The sequence below is a fragment of the Balaenoptera physalus genome, assembly GCF_965194825.1.
Source record: "Balaenoptera physalus genome assembly, chromosome: 11".
NCBI classification, from domain to species: domain Eukaryota; kingdom Metazoa; phylum Chordata; class Mammalia; order Artiodactyla; family Balaenopteridae; genus Balaenoptera; species Balaenoptera physalus.
Window position 1 is genome coordinate 106,819,100 of NC_138896.1, and position 20,665 is coordinate 106,839,764.

General features: G+C 37.1%; 2 protein-coding genes across 24 annotated transcripts in view; one reads left to right on the plus strand and one right to left on the minus strand.

The window, feature by feature from the left end:
- MRPS25 (mitochondrial ribosomal protein S25) overlaps positions 1-20,665 on the plus strand; it is a 229,285-nt gene that overhangs the window by 51,940 nt on the left and 156,680 nt on the right. The window lies entirely within an intron of this gene.
- NR2C2 (nuclear receptor subfamily 2 group C member 2) overlaps positions 1-20,665 on the minus strand; it is a 93,842-nt gene that overhangs the window by 34,696 nt on the left and 38,481 nt on the right. For 7 of the 12 annotated variants that reach the window (XR_014250958.1, XR_014250959.1, XR_014250960.1 and 4 more), the window contains exon 1: positions 3,321-5,949. Coding sequence is in view for 4 of the 12 variants with exons in the window: in XM_082413474.1 (XP_082269600.1) it covers positions 3,321-3,671 (351 nt within the window). In the remaining 8 variants the exon portion in view is untranslated. Of the gene's footprint in view, positions 1-3,320; positions 5,973-20,665 lie in introns of those variants that run through there. The other 5 variants (XM_082413476.1, XM_082413477.1, XR_014250957.1 and 2 more) reach the window with 4 other exon arrangements.

Consider the following 20,665-nt stretch of genomic DNA (forward strand, 5'->3'; position numbering starts at 1 on the left):
AGAAGGTTTAAGCCAAGATCTGCCCCAAAGAGAATGAACATGGATTACAAGTGAGTGCACCAGCGACCTCCAGCATGTCAAATTTGGTATATGACATGTTCAAGTGTATTTTTCTTTTAATCTACTTTAATTGCTTTGAAAGCTGGACTAAAAAATGAAATTTGAACGTAATGTTTGTGTAATCTGGGAAACAGTAAAGAACACAGTTTGAAAACCACTGGCCTAAAAAGACTACATATGATGAAAACCCATGAAATTTACTGAGAAGCTAGATTTTGTGATGGCATGGCTCCGATTAAGCCTTATTTTCAGACACGCAGGTGTTCTCCTACAGCTTTTCTTATCTCCATCTCCTTCCTCCCACAGTTTCTGCCCTAGACCTCTGTACCCCAAAAAACAACAGCTCTCAACCCCAGTCACAAGGCTACCTCCCCTGCTCTGATGACCACCACCCTTCACACTTGGCCCCAAAGCCCTTTTGCAGCCATCAGGATGACATGATACTGATGAACACAAGTCCATCATCAGATCAGCCCTCTGTTGGTCTGCACAACTAGATATGTAGGGCTTGTGTTGACTGACACCTTCATTTTTGCTATCATTATTAAAAACAATAAAAATAAATCCTGGAATGGGAAAAAATAGTTATAAAGGACTTAATTGGGAAAACTGATGAAATTTTAGAATATGGACTATGGAATAGATAATGGCATGTTTCAATATTAAATTTACTGATTTTGATAACTGTATTGTAATTATGTAAGAGAAAATACATGCTGAAGTATCCAGGGCAAAGAGGCATGATGTCTCCACTTTATTCTCAAATGATTCAGAAAAAACACACTATACATACATTCAGAATGTTACAGCAAACAAGTGGCGAATCCGTGTAAAGGGGACACAGGATTTATATGTATTATTTTCCTTAAGTTTGAACTTATATGAAAATAAAACATTAAAAAATTATAACACAGATGCTAACATTTAGTGACGTCTACTTCCTACAACTTTATAGGCAGTATCTCTTAATCCTTTTACAATCCTATAAAACAGGTACTATTACTGCTGTCACTTTACAATTATAGATGTTATAGAAACATTTCCCAGGGTCACAGTGCTGAATGGAAACAAGATTTGACCCTAAAATCTGTTCCATTCAGAGCCAAAGCTCCTAAACGTTGCATAGCTTGCCACCCTTATTGAATAATCTTTCCCTCCCAACCTTATCACACAAGCCACTATTTGGGTTCAGAGCACTGTTATTCATTAAAATATCAGAAAATGTATTCTTTCCCCACACCTCAGGGGATCAGAGATCCATCACTGAAGTCAGGGCTAGAAATGAAAACTTCATCAAAGCCATCAGCACCAACATCAAGAACCCAGAAACCAACCTATGACCAATAACCTTCCTTTAAAAAACCAAACCTTGAAAAACAGTCAGCTCTGTTGCACCGAGGTAGGTCCCTTTTTTTTTTTTTTGCCCCACAGCACAGCATGCAGGATCTTAGTTCCCCAACCAAGGATCGAACTCGTGTCTGCTGCAGTGGAAGCACGGAGTCTTAACCATTGGACCGCCAGGGAAGTCCCGAGGTATGGCTAATTTTATTGACAGCGCACAATGAAAAGATTTTCAACTATACTAACTTTACATAAAACTCATGCTAATGGGTTATCTTCCCTAGAGAAACTGAAAGCTCAACACCAAAGATCTATTCTACAAGACTGCTGCTCAAGAATCTTACTGCATTCTAGCCAGGACAGTGGTGGAACCATGGGCCAAGCACCAGGGCATGGGAACAGCCCCACTGTACAGAATGGGATGCCTGAATACCCCTCAGGAAAACAGAAAGATCCTTCTTATACCAATACAGGGGGCTGTATACCCTCTCTTAAAACACAAACTAGCTACCAACGGAGTTTTCTAGAAGAACTTTCTATGTTCTTATCTGCCCTCAGGTGGTTGTGAAACCATAATATAACATCCATGGTTAAATGTACAAAGTTAGTTCCTAGTTAGTTAGAGTTGGGAGAGTTATGTAGGCAGGATCCTAACACCTGCTACATAAAACTATAAAGGACTCATTTTCAAGTCACAATCAGCAAATAAGAACAAAGCAAAAGAGAAAAAAATAACTTAGCTGTATCAAGTTTCTAATTCTGAGGAATAGTAAAATCTCATTAACGTCGGACCAATTCCTTCTGAATTTCTAGACACTCAGATATGTGCTTCCTACTTGGTGTGAAGTTAAGAAAATAAGTATATGAACTTTGGTATTTATGATAAAATATTATGTAATACAGACATGATGGAAATATAATTTTTAACAACTCATTTCACTTTACTTATTAGAACTCTTCTATGCTTAGTTTACAGTAATCCATAAAATCACTTTTAAGAATGGGTGAACACTATGGAAGTCATCTAGTTATTACAGCATACTACTCACTTATACTGATTTTTAAAATAAAGAAACTGTAAATGAAAGCAATCCTTTACTTATTCACTCAAATACCTGTCCACCTGCTAGTCTCTCAAACTTACGTTACACAACTAGCGTTTTTTCTGCCGTTCATTTCTGTTCATGTGCTTTGGTTTGGCCTTTTGATTCAGCCTTTTGAGATAACTATGATTCTTTAATGTATGTGTGTCATCGATAATTTTCCCTTCTTCTTGCTTGTTGATCATGATTTCGATACATGTACCTTCTCTTTGTTCAGTGGGAAAGAGGCAGGTTCAGAGCCCTGGGAAGACTAAACTTCCCATAAGTGAATATCATCAATTAGTTAACAATAACAACAATACTAGCAATAATAGTTATTATAGATAATTAGTACATACCAAATGTTATTATGTGCCAAGCACCGTTTCAAGCATTTTACAAGCAATATTCACTGATTCTTTCTAATAACCTTATGAGGTAAGTACTACTATTATGTATATTTTCTAAATGAAAAAAGTGAGACATTAGAAAAGCTATAAAATGGGGCATTGGATTTGACTTCAAGTGGAGGTCCATACTCTTAACTAAGACACACTACCTCTCAATTTTGAAGCACATAAGTAATAAATGGTACTTCATTCCAATAGTTTGAAGTGACAGTTCAGACTTTTAGATTAAAAGTAAGTCAGCTTAGTAAATGTAAAATCTTTCTTCTTTTATCTTTTAAAAAATAAATGAGATTGTACTATACTTGATGCCTAAGAAGCACAGCTCCTTAGTGAAACCCTTAGGCAGGTTTGTTTTCGGAAACGATTCAGGGAAGGTAGGTCTGCCCTCAGGCAGGTGGCTGGAACCAAGTGGGACTGGTGCAGGTACCTGAATGCGCTGAGGTGAGGCTACCGCAGAATCAGTGGAGATTATCTGGATGCGCGGGGAGGGGCTGGTCATCCCTGGAGATTCCGGGCGAGAAGTCTGTGTACGTGGTACCTGTGGGTGAGAAGCGGGCTGGATCACAAGGGGGCTCAGAAAGATGCCCAGTGGTGGTTTGAGGACCATGCCTCTTGCTTTCACTGTGGCTTTGAGTGATAAAATTGTAGTTTTCGATGACAAAGGAATCAATGAGATATTTCCACAGAATGATCCTGAGAAACAGCTAAAATAGCTGTTTCTAATGTTGAAAATGCAAGAAAAAATGAAAGGTATTTTCAGGTCTGCTCTGCACAGCATCAATAAAATAAAAAGCTACCAAAATAACTTCTTAGAGATCATCTTTGAATTTTTTTCACTGTCTCTAAAGCCAGCTATAAAGCACTCCTTTAAGATGACAGTTTCCAGAAGACAGGCTCTCACAATACTGTTGAGGATGGCAAACAACCAGAATTACACTCGAAACTACTGGGATTAATACTTGTGAAAGAGTCTGGCAACCTCCCATCCTCACTGTGATAAAATCGGAAAAAGCTCATCAATAACACAAGGTCAATACCCACTAAAGTCAAGTTTCAAGGTTCTGAATGGTCACTTGGGCACCTGAAGTGAGCAGATATTATTTTTCCTTGAATAAAAGTATATCATGAACCAATGCTTTTCAAACTTCAAGAAAACAAAAAAACAAAAAACAAAAAAAGGAAAAAGAAGGAGAAGAAGAGGAGGAGGAGGAAGCAACACTTCCCAATTCATTCTATGAGGTTGGTATTACCTGATACCAAAACCAGACAGACACCACAAGAAAACTACAGATCAATATTCCTTATGAATATAGATGCAACAATCTGCAACAAAACCCTAGCAAAATGAATCCAGAAGCATATAAAGAATCATACACTATGACTAAGTGGGATTTATCCCAGGAATGCAAGGTTGGCTCAGCATATGAATCAAACAATGTAACACACCCAAAAACAGAGGACAAAAGCCAAATGATCATCTCAATGTACAGAAGAAGCATTTGACAAAATTCAACACTCTTTCATGATAAAAACACTCAACAAAATAAGAACAGAAGTACTGGGCTTACCTGGTGGCACAGTGGTTAAGAATCCACTTGCCAATGCAGGGGACATGGGTTTGAGCCCTGGTCTGGGAAGATCCCACATGCTGAGGAGCAACTAAGCCCGTGCACCACAATTACTGAGCCTGTGCACCACAGCTACTGAAGCCCGCATGCCTAGAGCCCGTGCTCTGCAACAAGAGAAGCCACTGAAATGAGAAGCCTGTGCACGGCAACGAAGGGTAGCCCCCGCTCACTGCAACTAGAGAAAGCCTGCTTGCAGCAGCAAAGACCCAATGCAACCAAAAATAAAATAAATAAATTTTAAAAAAAAGAATAGAGTACTGATATTCTATCAATCTGATAATGAGTATCTATAAAATACAGCTAACATAATACTTAGTGATAGAAGACTGAAAGCTTTCTCCTAAGATCAGGAACAAGACAAAGATGTCTGCTTTCACCATGTCTACTTGATACTGTACTGGAAGTTCTAGACAGGGCAATTAGGAAAGAAAAATAAACAAAAGCAGCCAGATTTGGAAAGAAGGAAAACTATCTCTACTTGCAGATGATATGATCTTGTACACAGAAAATCCGAAAGAAACCACAGAAAAACTATTAGCGCTAGTAAATGAGTTTCAAGGTTGCAGAATACAAGATCAACATATAAAAATAAGTTATCTTTCTATAAGTTAGCAAAGAGCAATCAGAAAATAAAATTAAAGAAACAATCCCACTGACCATAGCATCAAACACAAGAAAATACTTAGGAATAAATTTAACAAAAGTGTAGTATTTGTATACTGAAAACTACAAAACATTGTTGAAAGAAATTAAAGAAGACCTAGATGACATCTGTGTTCATGGATCAGAAGATTTAATATTGTTAAGATGACAATACTACACAAATTGATCAACAGATTTAATATAGTTGCTATCAAAATTCTAGCTGCCTACATTGCACAAATTGACAAGCTCATCCTAAAATTCATGGAAATGCAAGGGACCCAGAATAGCCAAACAATCCTGAAAAAGAACAAAGTTGGAGGACTCACACTTCCTGGCTTCAAAACTTATTATAAAGCTACAGTAATCAAAACTGTTGGCAATGGCATAAAAACAGACACAATGACCAACAAAACAGAACAAAGAGCCCAGAAATAAACCCTCCCATATGTGGTCAGATGACTTTTGACAAAAGTGGCATGGCAATTCAATTGGGAAAGAACAGTATTTTCAACAAATGGTGATGGAACAACTGGACACAACATAGAAGAATGAAACTGGACCCCTCCCTCCTACTATATGGAAAACAATTAACTCAAGAGAGAGAATTCTGGGAAGATGGTGGAGTAGGAAACACCAGGAATCTCTTTCCCTACCTAGACCACAACTGCACTGGTGGAATCTGTCTGATGTAACTATTTTGAAACTCAGGAGTCTACTGGAGGCTTGCAATTTCCAGGGGAAGCCTTGGACCATAAATTGCAGTTAATTTTGGTCAACTCCAGTTCCTAGCACAGTAGCAGCAGCTACCCATTCCCCACCTCTACCCTATAACAGGCAGCTGTGCACATGTTCCAGAAGCAGCTTGCACACAGCTTGTGGGAGCCAGCGTGGGCAAAAAGGGCCCTTGTCCTCCAAATACTGGGGATCTGTGCTCCAATCACTGACTGCTTCCTCTGATCCCAGAGTTGCAGACAAAGAAGGGGTACCCATGGTCTTTGTACTTCCTCCTCCTGTTGCAAGCCCCTTCGTTTCTGCTGAAGTGATTTCCAGGGGACTTAAAAGACTGGATTGCTTCCCCCCTCTCCCCATTTTTCTCTTTATCCTCTATTGGGAACCAGACATTAAAGACAAGGACATTCAAAACTAACTGCATATACAGGGACAGTTAGAAAGTAAATACACATGCTCAGAGAAAGGCACAGGTTTAGAAAAGACCCTAGAAAAGACCTTAAGTTTACATGTCAGGATGCTCCTTGGAAGAGAAACAGCTTACAACAAAAACAACAAAGTAACAAAAAACAGTAAATATTTGGAAAAGGAGAGAATCTGACTTCCAGAGTTACCACATTATTAGATTTAAATGTCCAGATTCAAATGTTGTTTCAACAACAACAACAAAACCACATGGCATACAAAGAAACAAAAAATTATGATCCATTCAAAGGAAAAAAAAAATCAACATAAGTTATCCCTGACAAAGATCTCATGTCAAATGTATTAGACAAAGACTGAACTAAAGGAAGATGTGGAAAACTCAGAAAACGATGTATGAACAAAATGGAAATACCAATAAACAGATAGAAAACCTAGAAAGAAACCAAAAAAAATTTTTTGGAGCTGAAAACTACAATAACTGAAATGAAAAATTCACTGAAAGGATTCAAAGGAAGATTTGAACAAGCAGATGAATCAGTTACCTTGATAGAAATTAGTGAGTCTGAGGAACAGAAAAGAAAAAAGATTGAAGAAAACTGACCAGTGCCTATGAGGCCTACAGGATACCAAAAAGTAGACCAACATAGCATTGTGGGAGCCTGGAGGACAAAAAGGGGAGTGAGCAAAGAATATTTGAAGAAATAATGTCTGAAAACTTCCCAAATTTGATCAAAGACATGAACATAAACATCCAAGCTCACCAAACTCCAAGTAATAGGAACTCAAAGAGACCGAAATCAAGACATTATAATCAAACTTTCAAAAGACAAGAAGAGAACATCTTGAAAACAGTAAGAGAGAAGCAAATTATCACATACGAAGGACCTGCAATTAGATTTCTCATGAGAAACTTTGGAGGCCAGACGGCAGTTGGCCAATACAGTCAAAGTGCTCAAAGAAAAGAAACCTGTCAACCCAAAATACTATGCCTGGTGAAACTGTCCTTCAAAAGTGAGGGAGTTGGGCTTCCCTGGTGGCGCAGTGGTTGAGAGTCTGCCTGCCAATGCAGGGGACACGGGTTCGAGCCCTGGTCTGGGAAGATCCCACATGCCACGGAGCAACTAGGCCCGTGAGCCACAGTTACTGAGCCTGCACGTCTGGAGCCTGTGCTCCGCAACAAGAGAGGCTACGATGGTGAGAGGCCCGTGCACCGCAATGAAGAGTGGTCCCCACTTGCCGCAACTAGAGAAAGCCCTCGCACAGAAACTAAGACTCAACACAGTCATAAATAAATAAATAAATAAATAAATAAAAGAACATGAATTTCTTTAAAAAAAAAGCAAACTGGGCTATTCATTTCAGTAACAGTCAAGTGGTCTTAGTTTGCATTCAATTTCCAATCAGTTTCTCAATCTATTAAAAAAAAAAAGTGAGGGAGTTTATAATTAAAATGGCAAAAGTTAAAGATAAAGAGAGGATTCTAAAGGCACCAAGAGAAAAACAGAGTTAATTTTATAAGGGAACCCCCATAAGGCTATCTGCTGATTTCTCTACAGAAATGCTACAGGCCAGAAGGGAGTGGCAAGATAAATTCTAAGTCCTAAAAGGGAAAAACCTGCAACCTAGGATACTCTACACAGCAAGATTATCATTAGAATAGAAGGAGAGTCAAAGAATTTCTCAGACAAGCAAAAACTAAAAGAATATGGCAATACTAAACTTTTAACCTAAAAGAAATATTAAAAAGTCTTCTCTAAATAAGAAAAAAGCAAAAAAAAAAAAAAAAAAAAGCAGCAGCAGCAAGAATCTATAGGAAAGAAAAAAAAACCACAATTGGGGCCTTCCCTAGTGGCGCAGTGGTTAAGAATCCGCTTGCCAATGCAGGGAACAGGGGTTCGAGCCTGGTCCAGGAAGATTCCATATGCCGCAGAGCAACTAAGCCTGTGTGCCACAACTACTGAGCCTGCGCTCTGGAGTCCGCATGCCGCAACTACCAAAGCCCACATGCCTAGAGCCCATGCTCCTTAACAAGACAAGCCACTGCAATAAGCCCACGCACCGCAACAAAGAGTACTCCCCACTTGCTGCAACTAGAGAAAGCCCATCTACAGCAATGAAGACCCAACACAGCCAAAAATAAATAAATAATAAATAAATAACTTACTTTTAAAAAAACTTAATTGGAAAAATAGATCACTTAAATAAGCCAGTACGCAGATTAAAAAATTAAAAAAAAATTTTTTTTGGGTGAAAGTGATAACTACAATGAACAGCAACAGCATAAACATGAAGATATAAAAGAGGACATAAAAATCATAAAGTGTGGGGAAGGGAGTAAGAAATTGTAGATTTTTTTTTTTTAAGAATGTATTTGGAGTCTATATGACAACCAGTCTAAAGCAAGTAGATACAGTAGCAGGTTAGCATACCTGAAAAACAGGTAAACCACAAATCAAAAACATTATTCACAAAAGCCAAAAAGAAGAAAACACAACCATAATATAAAAGAAAACCATCAAACCACAAAAGGAAAAACAAAAAAAAGGAACAAAGAAAAAATATAAAATCAACTAGAAAACATTTACAATGGCAATAAATATATATCTATTAATAATTACCGGGGCTTCCCTCGTGGTGCAGTGGTTGAGAATCTGCTTGCCAATGCAGGGGACATGGGTTCAAGCCCTGGTCTGGGAAGATCCCACGTGCCGTGGAGCAGCTAAGCCCATGAGCCACAATTACTGAGCCTGTGCGTCTGGAGCCTGTGCTCCGCAACAAGAGAGGCCGCGATAGTGAGAGGCCCACGCACCGCGATGAAGAGTGGCCCCCGCTTGCCGAAACTGGAGAAAGCCCTCGCACACAGCCATAAATAAATAAATAAATAAATAATCATTAAAAAAAAGAATAATTACCTTAAATGTCAATGGATTATATGCCCCCATCAAATGACATAGAGTGGTAGACTGGATAATAAAATAAGAGCCTACAGTATGCTGCCTACAAGAAACGCTTTAGAGCGAAGAACACACATAGATTGAAAGTGAAGGGATGGAAAAAGATATTTCGTGCAAACGGAAATGAGAAGAAAGCAGGGGCAGCAATACTCATATGAGACAAAACAGACTTTAAAACAAAATCCATAAAGAAAGACAAAGAAGGACACTATATAATGATAAAAGAATCAATACAAGAAGAGGCTATTACACTCATTAACACAGGCACCCAATATAGGAGCACCTATATACATAAAACAAATACTAACAGATATAAATGGAGACACTGATAAGAACACAGTAATAGTAGGAAAATTTAACACCTCACTGACATCAATGGACAGATCGTCCAGACAGAAAATCAATAAGGCAACAGAGATCCTAAATGACACAGTAGAACAGTTAGACTTAATTGATACTTTCAGGACATTACATCAAAAAAACCCAGAATACATATTCTTTTCAAGTGCACATGGAACTTTCTCTAGGATAGACCACATACTAGGACACAAAACAAGTCTCAACAAATTTAAGAGGACAGAAATCATTTCAAGCATCTTTTCTGACCACAATGGCAGCATGAAACTAGAAATCAACCACAGAAAGAGAAATGAGAAAAAAAAAACGATTACATGGAGACTAAACAACATGCTACTAAAAAATCAATAGGTCAACGATGAAATCAGAACATACCTTGAAATAAATGACAATGAAAATACAACCATACAAAATCTATGGGATGCAGCAAAAACTCTTTAGAGGGAAGTTCAAAGCAATACAGGCTTTCCTCAAAAAACAAGAAAAATCTCAAATAAGCATCCTAACCTGCCATCTAAAAGAATTAGAAAAAGGAGAACAAACAAAACCTTAAGTCAGCAGAAGGAACAAAATAATAAAGACCAGAGAGGGAATAAATAGAGATTAAAAAAAACAACAGAAAAAGAACAATCAAACCAAGAGCTGGGTTTTTGAAAGGGTAAACAAAATCTAGAAACCTCTAGCCAGGCTCACCATAAAGAAAAGAGAGAGGACCCAATAAACAAAATAAATGAAAGAGGACAAGTAACAACTGATACCACAGAAATACAAAAAAACCATAAAGAAATACAATTATATGTCAACAAATTGGACAACCTAGAAGAAATGGACAAGTTTCTAGAAACATACAGCCCACCAAAACTGAATCGAGAAGAAATAATTTGAACAGACTGATTACTAGACGTGAAATAGAATCCGTAATTTAAAAAACTCTCTGCAAACAAAAGTCCAAGACCAGATGGCTTCACTGGAGAATTCTACAAAACATTAAAAGAACTAACACCAATCCTTCTCAAACTCTTCCAAAAGAGTGAAGAGGAGGGCGCACTCCCAAAGTCGTTCTAGAAAGCCACCTCACCCTGATGTCAAAACCAGACAAAGACACCACCAAAAAAGAAAATTACAGGCCAATATCTTTGATGAATACAGATGCAAAAATTCTCAACAAAATATTAGCAACTGAATCCAACAATACATAAAAAAAGATCATACACCACAACCAAGTTGGATTCATCCCAGGGTCACAAGAATGGTTCAACATACACAAATGAATCAATGTGATACACCACATCAACAAAAGAAAAGACAAAACCACACGATCATCTCAATAGATGCAGAAAAAGCATTTGAAAAATTCAACATCCATTCATAATAAAAACTCTTGCCAACGTAGGTATAGAGGGAACATACCTCAACATAATAAAAGCTACTTATGACAAACCCACAGCTGACATAATACTCAATGGTGAAAAGCTGAAAGCCTTCCTGCTAAAATCTGGAACAAGGCAAGGATGCCCACTCTTACCACCTCTATTCAACAAGTTTTGGAAGTCCTAGCCACAACAATCAGACAAGAAAAAGAAATAAAAGGTATCCAAATTGGAAGGAAGAGGTAAAATTGTCATTATATGCAGATGACATGATACTAAGATACAGAAGACCCTCAAGACTCCACATAAAAACTACTAGAAGAAAAAAAAAAACTATTAGAAGTGATAAGTGGATTCAGCAAGGTAGCAGGATACAAGGTTAACATACATAAATCAGTTGCATTTCTTTACACTAGCAATGAAATATTAGAAAGGGAAAGTAAAAAAAAAAAAAAAAACCTTTAAAAATCGCATTAAAAAGTAAAATACTTAGGAATAAACCTGACCAAGGAGGTGAAAGACTTACATGCTGAGAACTATAAAACACTGATAGAGGAATTCGAAGATAATACAAAGAAATGGAAAGATATCCCATGTTCTCGGATTGGAAGAATTAATATTGTTAAAATGGCCACACTACCCAAAGCAATCTACAGATTTAATGCAATCCTTATCAAATTACCCATGACATTTTTCACAGAACTAGAACAAATACTCCTATAATTTTTATGGAACCATAAAAGACCCAGAACTGCCAAAGCAATCCTGAGGAAAAAAGAATAAAGCTGGAAGCATAACCCTCCCAGATTTCAGCCAATACTACAAAGCTACAGTAATCAAAATCTCATGATACTGGCACAAATACAGACATATGGATCAACCAGAAATAAACCCACACACCTACGGCCAATTAATCTTCGACAAAGGAGGCAAGAATACACAATGAAGAAAAGACTCTTCACCAAGTGGTGTTGGGAAAGCTGGGCAGCCGCATGTAACTCAACAAAGTTAGAACACTCCCTCACACCCTACACAAAAATAAACTCAAAATGGCTTAAAGACATATATAAGACATGACACCATAAAACTCCTAGAAAAGAACATAGGCAAAACATTCTCTGACATAAATCGTAGCAATGTTTTCTTAGGTCAGTCTCCCAAGACAACAGAAATAAAAACAAAAATAAAACTTATAAGCTTTTGCACAGCAAAGTATACCATAAACAAAACAAAAAGACAACCTGTGGACTGGGAGAAAATACTTGCAAATGATGTGACTGACAAGGGCTTAATTTCCAAAATATACAAACAGCTCATACAACTCAATAATAGTAAAAGGCAAACAACCCAATCAAAAAATGGGCAGAAGACCTAAACAGATATTTCTCCAAAGAAGACCATACAGTTGGCCAATAGGCACATGAAAAGATGCTCAACATCGCTAATTATTAGAGAAATGCAAATCAAAACTATAATGAGGTATCACCTCACACTAGTCAGAATGGTCATCATTAAAAAGTCTATAAATAGGGCTTCCTGGTGGCACACTGGTTAAGAATCTGCCTGCCAATGCAGGGGACAGGGGTTCGAGGCCTGGTCCGGGAAGATCCCACATGCCTCGGAGCAACTAAGCCTGTGCGCCACAACTACTGAGCCTGTGCTCTAGAGTCTGCAAGCCACAACTGCTGAGCCCACGTGCCTAGAGCCCGTGCTCCACAAGAGAAGCCACTGCAATGAGAAGCCTGCGCACCGCAATGAAGAGTAGCCCCCGCTCGCCGCAACTAGAGAAAGTCCCTGGGCAGCAACAAAGACCCAACGCAACCAAAAATAAAAATAAATAAAATTTTAAAAAAAGGTCTACAAATAATAAATGCTGGAGAGGGTGTGGAGAAAAGAGAACCCTCCTACACTGTTGGTGGGAATGTAAATTGGTGCAGCTACTGTGGAAAACAGCATGGAGGTTTGTTAAAAAACTAAAATAAAGAGTTGCCATATGATCCAGCAACCACACTGCTAGGCATGTATCTGGTGAAAACTCTAATTCGAAAAGAAACATCACCCCAATGTTCACATCAACACTATTTACAATAGCCAAGACATGGAAGCAACCTAAATGTACATCGACAGATGAATGGATAAAGAAGATGCAGTATATATATATAGTGGAATACAACTCAGCCATAAAAAAGAATGAAATAATGCCATTTGCAGCAACATGGATGGACCTAGAGATTATCATACTAAGTGAAGTTAAGTGAGAAAGAGAAAGAGAAATAGCATATGATATCACTTATATGTGGAATCTTTAAAAAAATGATACAAATGAACTTATTTACAAAACAGAAGCAGACTCACAGACATAGAAGACAGACTTACGGTTACCAAAGGGGAAGGGGATAAATTAGGAGTTTGGGATTAGCAGATACAAGTGTCAATGAAAATAATCAATAAAGAATCTATAGTAAGAAGAGTTTTATTTGAGCCAAACTAAGGACAAGCCCAGAAGCCAGCTTCCCAGATTACTCAGAGAAGCTCCTCTGAAGAAGCATGGTTTCCAGCACCGTTTTATATCTTGTCAGAACAAAGAACATTACATTTCTTCAAGGTTTAAAAACAAAAAACCCCACAAAGATCAGAGATCAGTAAGTCAGCATGGCCTTGGCACCTGGGAAGGGAGTTTTATCATCAAAGAAGGCCCAGCATTGGCGCCTCAGGAAGAGAGGAATCTTTATTTTCAACATGGACATTCTTTACTTCTGGTCAGTGTGCCCTTTTCTTTAATAATTAAAGCAGATGTACAATGTATGTTTGATAGGCCACAAACAGGCTATTTTAGTTAGCATAAAATTCGAGTTAACTCATGCATAAGCCAGAATGACTTCCCGTTATCTCAGTATGTGAAAATTTCTTTTATCGCAAACTATACACACACACATGCACACACATATATATACCACATATATTTACACATATAAAATAGATAAACAACAAGGTCCTTTTGTATAGCACAGGGAACTATATTCGATATCCTGTAATAAACCATAATGGAAAAGAATATGAAAAAGAATATATATATAAAAAACTGAATCACTCTGCTGTATGCCAGAAACACAACACTGTAAATCAACTATACCTCAATTAAAATAAATAGATAAATAAATAAATATTTTTAAAACTGAGGGAGAAACCAAGACATTCCTAGATAAACAAAAGGTAAGGGACTTTGTGATCACTAGCCTTGCCCTGCTAGAAATGCTCAAGGGAGTCCTGCAAGGTGAAAGGAAAAAACACTAGGACATTGGAGAAATAAAGATTTCAATACAGGTAAATACATGGGCAATTATAAAAGCTAGTATTATTGTAGTGATGGTTTACAACTATACTTTTTATTTTCTACAAATACATTTAAAGAAAAAAAAACCCCTCAATTATCAGTGTAAGTAAGAGCTAGTATTGTTGTGACTTTAACTCTTGTTTTCTACATAGGAGACTAATGTATTTAAAAGAATTATTAGCTTATGTTTTGGGGCACACAATGTATAAAGATGTAATCTGTGACAACAACAACTGAAAGGGGTGAGGACAGAGTTGTAAAGCAAGAATGTTTTTCTATGTGATTGAAGTTAAGTTGGTATAAATTCAAACTAGAGTGAATCTGTAACTTTAGGATGTTATATGTAATCCCCATGGTAACCATGAAGAAAACAGCTATAGAATATATACAAAAAAAATGAGAAATGATTTAAACGTTTCAATACCAAAAAAATCAACTAAACATAAAAGAAGACAGGAATGCAGGAAATGAAGGATAGAAAAAGCTGTAAGGCATATATAAAATGAAGAGCAAAATGACAGAAGTCCCTCCTCATCAGTAAATATTTAAATGCAAATGGATTAAACTCTCTAATAAAGAGATAATGGCAGAATATTATAGAGAAACTCTGTTCCAACTGTATGCTGCCTATAAGAGACTCACTTCAGAACCAAAGATACAAACAGACTGAAAATGAAAGGAAAAAGTCCATGCAAATAGAAACCAGAAGACAGCAGAGGTAGCTGTACTAAAATCAAACAAAATAGACTTTAAATTTTAAAAGGTTGTAAGACACAAAGAAGGATACTAATAAGAGGATCAACACAGCAAGAAGATACAACAATCACAAACATTTACACACCTAATAACCAGAAAAATATGTGAAGCCCAAACTGATAGAACTTAAGGAAGAAATGGACAGTTCTGCAATAATAATTGGAGACTTCAACAGCCCAATCTCAGTAATGGACAGAACCACTAGATAGAAGATATATGAGGAAATAGAAGACTTAACACAATAAAAACTAACTCTATAGATTGAACACACTATACAGAGCACTCTACTCAGAAACAACAAAGACACATTTTTCTCAAGTACACATGGAACACTCTCCAGGACAGGCCATAAGTTCAGCCACAAATTAAATCTCAACAAATTTTAAAAGACAGATATCATACAAAGTGTCTTCTCCGACCATAACAGGATGAAGTTAGAAATCACCAACAGAAGGAAACTGCAAAAATCGCAAATCTGTGGAAATTAAACAACACATTCTTAAACAGCCAATGGATCAAAGAGGAAATCACGAGGGTAATTATAAAAAACTTAGAGATGAATGGAAACGAAAACACAACGTACCAAAACTTAGGGGACATGGCAAAAGTGGTGTTAAGTGGGAAATTTATGAGCTATAAGTACTTACATTAAAAAAAAAAAAAAAAGATCTCAAATGAGCAACCTAACTTTTACAACTAGAATAAAAAAAGAACAAACTGAATCCAAAGCTGGCAGGAGAAAGGATATAATAAAGATTATAGAAGAGAAAAAAGAAATATAGAAAACAGAAAATCAATGAAACTAAAAATTGATTCTTTGAAAAGATCAACAAAATTGACAAATCTTTAGCTAGATAGACTAAGGAAAAAAAAGAGAAGACCCAAATTACTGAAATCAGAAATCAAAGTGAGACAGCAACAGTCAGCTCTACCCACCACCAGAGCCTCCCATCAAGCCTCTTAGATAGCCTCAACCACCAGAGGGCAGAGAGCAGAAGCAAGAAAAACTGCAATCCTGCAGCCTGCGGACCAAAAACCATAGTTACAGAAAGATAGAGAAGATGAAAAGGCAGAGGGCTATATACCAGATGAAGGAACAAGAAAAAACCCCAGAAAAACAACTAAATGAAGTGGAGATAGGCAACCTTCCAGAGAAAGAATTCAGAATAATGATAGTGAAGATGATCCAGGACCTCGGAATAAGAATGGAGGCAAAGATTGAGAAGATGCAAGAAATGATTAACAAAGACCTAGAAGAATTAAAGAACAAACAAACAGAGATGACCAATACAATAACTGAAATGAAAACTACACTAGAAGGAATCAATAGCAGAATAACTGAGGCAGAAGAACGGATAAGTGACCTGGAAGACAGAATGGTGGAATTCACTGCTGCGGAACAGACTAAAGAAAAAAGAATGAAAAGAAATGAAGACAGCCTAAGAGACCTCTGGGACAACATTAAATGCAACAACATTCGCATTATAGGGGTCCCAGAAGGAGAAGAGAGAGAGAAAGGACCAGAGAAAATATTTGAATAGATTATAGTCGAAAACTTCCCTAACATGGGAAAGGAGATAGCCACCCAAGTCCAGGAAGCGCAGAGGGTCCCATACAGAATAAACCCAAGGAGAAACACGCCGAGACACATAGTAATCAAAGTGGCAAAAATTAAAGACAAAGAAAAATTATTGAAAGCAGCAAGGGAAAAACGACAAATAACATACAAGGGAACTCCCATAAGGTTAACAGCTGATTTCTCAGCAGAAACTCTGCAAGCCAGAAGGGAGTGGCATGATATACTTAAAGTGATGAAAGGGAAGAACCTACAACCAAGATTACTCTACCCGGCAAGGATCTCATTTAGATTTGATGGAGAAATCAAAAGCTTTACAGACAAGCAAAAGCTAAGAGAATTCAGCACCACCAAACCAGCTCTACAACAAATGCTAAAGGAACTTCTCTAAGTGGGAAACACAAGAGAAGAAAAGGACCTACAAAAACAAACCCAAAACAATTAAGAAAATGGTCATAGGAACATACATATCGATAATTACCTTAAACGTGAATGGATTAAACGCCCCAACCAAAAGACATAGACTGGCTGAATGGATACAAAAACAGGACCCATATATATGCTGTCTACAAGAGACCCACTTTAGACCTAGGGACACATACAGACTGAAAGTTAGGGGATGGAAAAAGATATTCCATGCAAATGGAAATCAAAAGAAAGCTGGAGTAGCTATACTCATATCAGATAAAATAGACTTTAAAATAAAGAATGTTACAAGAGACAAGGAAGGACACTACATAATGATCCAGGGATCAATCCAAGAAGAAGATATAACAATTATAAATATATATGCACCCAACATAGGAGCACCTCAATACATAAGGCAACTGCTAACAGCTATAAAAGAGGAAATTGACAGTAACACAATAATAGTGGGGGACTTTAACACTTCACTTACACCAATGGACAGATCATCCAAAATGAAAATAAATAAGGAAACAGAAGCTTTAAATGACACAATAGACCAGATAGATTTAATTGATATATATAGGACATTCCATCCAAAAACAGCAGATTACACATTCTTCTCAAGTGCGCACGGAACATTCTCCAGGATAGATCACATCTTGGGTCACAAATCAAGCCTCAGTAAATTTAAGAAAATTGAAATCATACCAAGCATCTTTTCTGACCACAACGCTATGAGATTAGAAATGAATTACAGGGAAAAAAACGTAAAAAAGACAAACACATGGAGGCTAAACAATACGTTACTAAATAACCAAAAGATCACTGAAGAAATCAAAGAGGAAATAAAAAAATACCTAGAGACAAATGACAATGAAAACACGACGACCCAAAACCTATGGGATGCAGCAAAAGCGGTTCTAAGAGGGAAGTTTATAGCTATACAAGCCTACCTAGAGAAACAAGAAAAATCTCAAGTAAACAATCTAACCTTACACCTAAAGAAACTAGAGAAAGAAGAACAAACAAAACCCAAAGTTAGCAGAAGGAAAGAAATCATAAAGATCAGAGCAGAAATAAATGAGATAGAAACAAAGAAAACAATAGCAAAGATCAATAAAACTAAAAGTTGGTTCTTTGAGAAGATAAACAAAATTGATAAGCCATTAGCCAGACTCATCAAGAAAAAGAGGGAGAGGACTCAAATCAATAAAATCAGAAATGAAAAAGGAGAAGTTACAACAGACACTGCAGAAATACAAAACATCCTAAGAGACTACTATAAGCAACTTTATGCCAATAAAATGGACAACCTGGAAGAAATGGACAAATTCTTAGAAAGGTATAACCTTCCAAGACTGAATCAGGAAGAAACAGAAAATATGAACAGACCAATCACAAGTAATGAAATTGAAACTGTGATTAAAAGTCTTCCAACAAACAAAAGTCCAGGACCAGATGGCTTCACAGGTGAATTCTATCAAACATTTAGAGAAGAGCTAACACCCATCCTTCTCAAACTCTTCCAAAAAATTGCAGAGGAAGGAACACTCCCAAACTCATTCTATGAGGCCACCATCACCCTGATACCAAAACCAGACAAAGACACTACAAAAAAAGAAAATTACAGACCAATATCACTGATGAATATAGATGCAAAAATCCTCAACAAAATACTAGCAAACAGAATCCAACAACACATTAAAAGGATCATACACCACGATCAAGTGGGATTTATCCCAGGGATGCAAGGATTCTTCAATATACGCAAATCAATCAATGTGATACACCATATTAACAAACTGAAGAATAAAAACCATATGATCATCTCAATAGATGCAGAAAAAGCTTTTGACAAAATTCAACACCCATTTATGATAAAAACTCTCCAGAAAGTGGGCATAGAGGGAACCTACCTCAACATAATAAAGGCCATATATGACAAACCCAGAGCAAACATCATTCTCAATGGTGAAAAACTGAAAGCATTTCCTCTAAGATCAGGAACGAGACAAGGATGTCCACTGTCACCACTATTATTCAACATAGTTCTGGAAGTCCTAGCCACGGCAATCAGAGAAGAAAAAGAAATAAAAGGAATACAAATTGGAAAAGAGGAAGTAAAACTGTCACTGTTTGCGGATGACATGATACTATACATAGAGAATCCTAAAACTGCCACCAGAAAACTGCTAGAGCTAATTAATGAATATGGTAAAGTTGCAGGATACAAAATTAATGCACAGAAATCTCTTGCATTCCTATACACTAATGATGAAAAATCTGAAAGAGAAATTATGGAAACACTCACATTTACCATTGCAACAAAAAGAATAAAATACCTAGGAATAAACCTACCTAGGGAGACAAAAGACCTCTATGCAGAAAACTATAAGACACTGATGAAAGAAATTAAAGATGATACCAACAGATGGAGAGATATACCATGTTCTTGGATTGGAAGAATCAACATTGTGAAAATGAGTATACTACCCAAAGCAATCTACAGATTCAATGCAATCCCTATCAAATTACCAATGGCATTTTTTACGGAGCTAGAACAAATCATCTTAAAATTTGTATGGAGACACAAAAGACCCCGAATAGCCAAAGCAGTCTTGAGGGAAAAAAATGGAGCTGGAGGAATCAGACTCCCTGACTTCAGACTATACTACAAAGCTACAGTAATCAAGACAATATGGTACTGGCACAAAAACAGAAACATAGATCAATGGAACAAGATAGAAAGCCCAGAGATTAACCCACGCACCTATGGTCAACTAATCTATGACAAAGGAGGCAAAGATATACAATGGAGAAAAGACAGTCTCTTCAATAAGTGGTGCTGGGAAAACTGGACAGCTACATGTAAAAGAATGAAATTAGAATACTCCCTAACACCATACACAAAAAGAAACTCAAAATGGATTAGAGACCTAAATATAAGACTGGACACTATAAAACTCTTAGAGGAAAACATAGGAAGAACACTCTTTGACATAAATCACAGCAAGATCTTTTTTGATCCACCTCCTAGAGTAATGGAAATAAAAACAAAAATAAACAAAATAAAAATAAACAAGTGGGACCTAATGAAACTTCAAAGCTTTTGCACAGCAAAGGAAACCATAAACAAGACGAAAAGACAACCCTCAGAATGGGAGAAAATATTTGCAAATGAATCAACGGACAAAGGATTAATCTCCAAAATATATAAACAGCTCATTCAGCTCAATATCAAAGAAACAAACACCCCAATCCAAAAATGGGCAGAAGACCTAAATAGACATTTCTCCAAAGAAGACATACAGACGGCCACGAAGCACATGAAAAGCTGCTCAACATCACTAATTATTAGAGAAATGCAAATCAAAACTACAATGAGGTATCACCTCACTCCTGTTAGAATGGGGATCATCAGAAAATCTACAAACGACAAATGCTGGAGAGGGTGTGGAGAAAAGGGAACCCTCTTGCACTGTTGGTGGGAATGTAAATTGATACAGCCACTCTGGAGAACAATATGGAGGTTCCTTAAAAAACTAAAAATAGAATTACCATATGACCCAGCAATCCCACTACTGGGCAT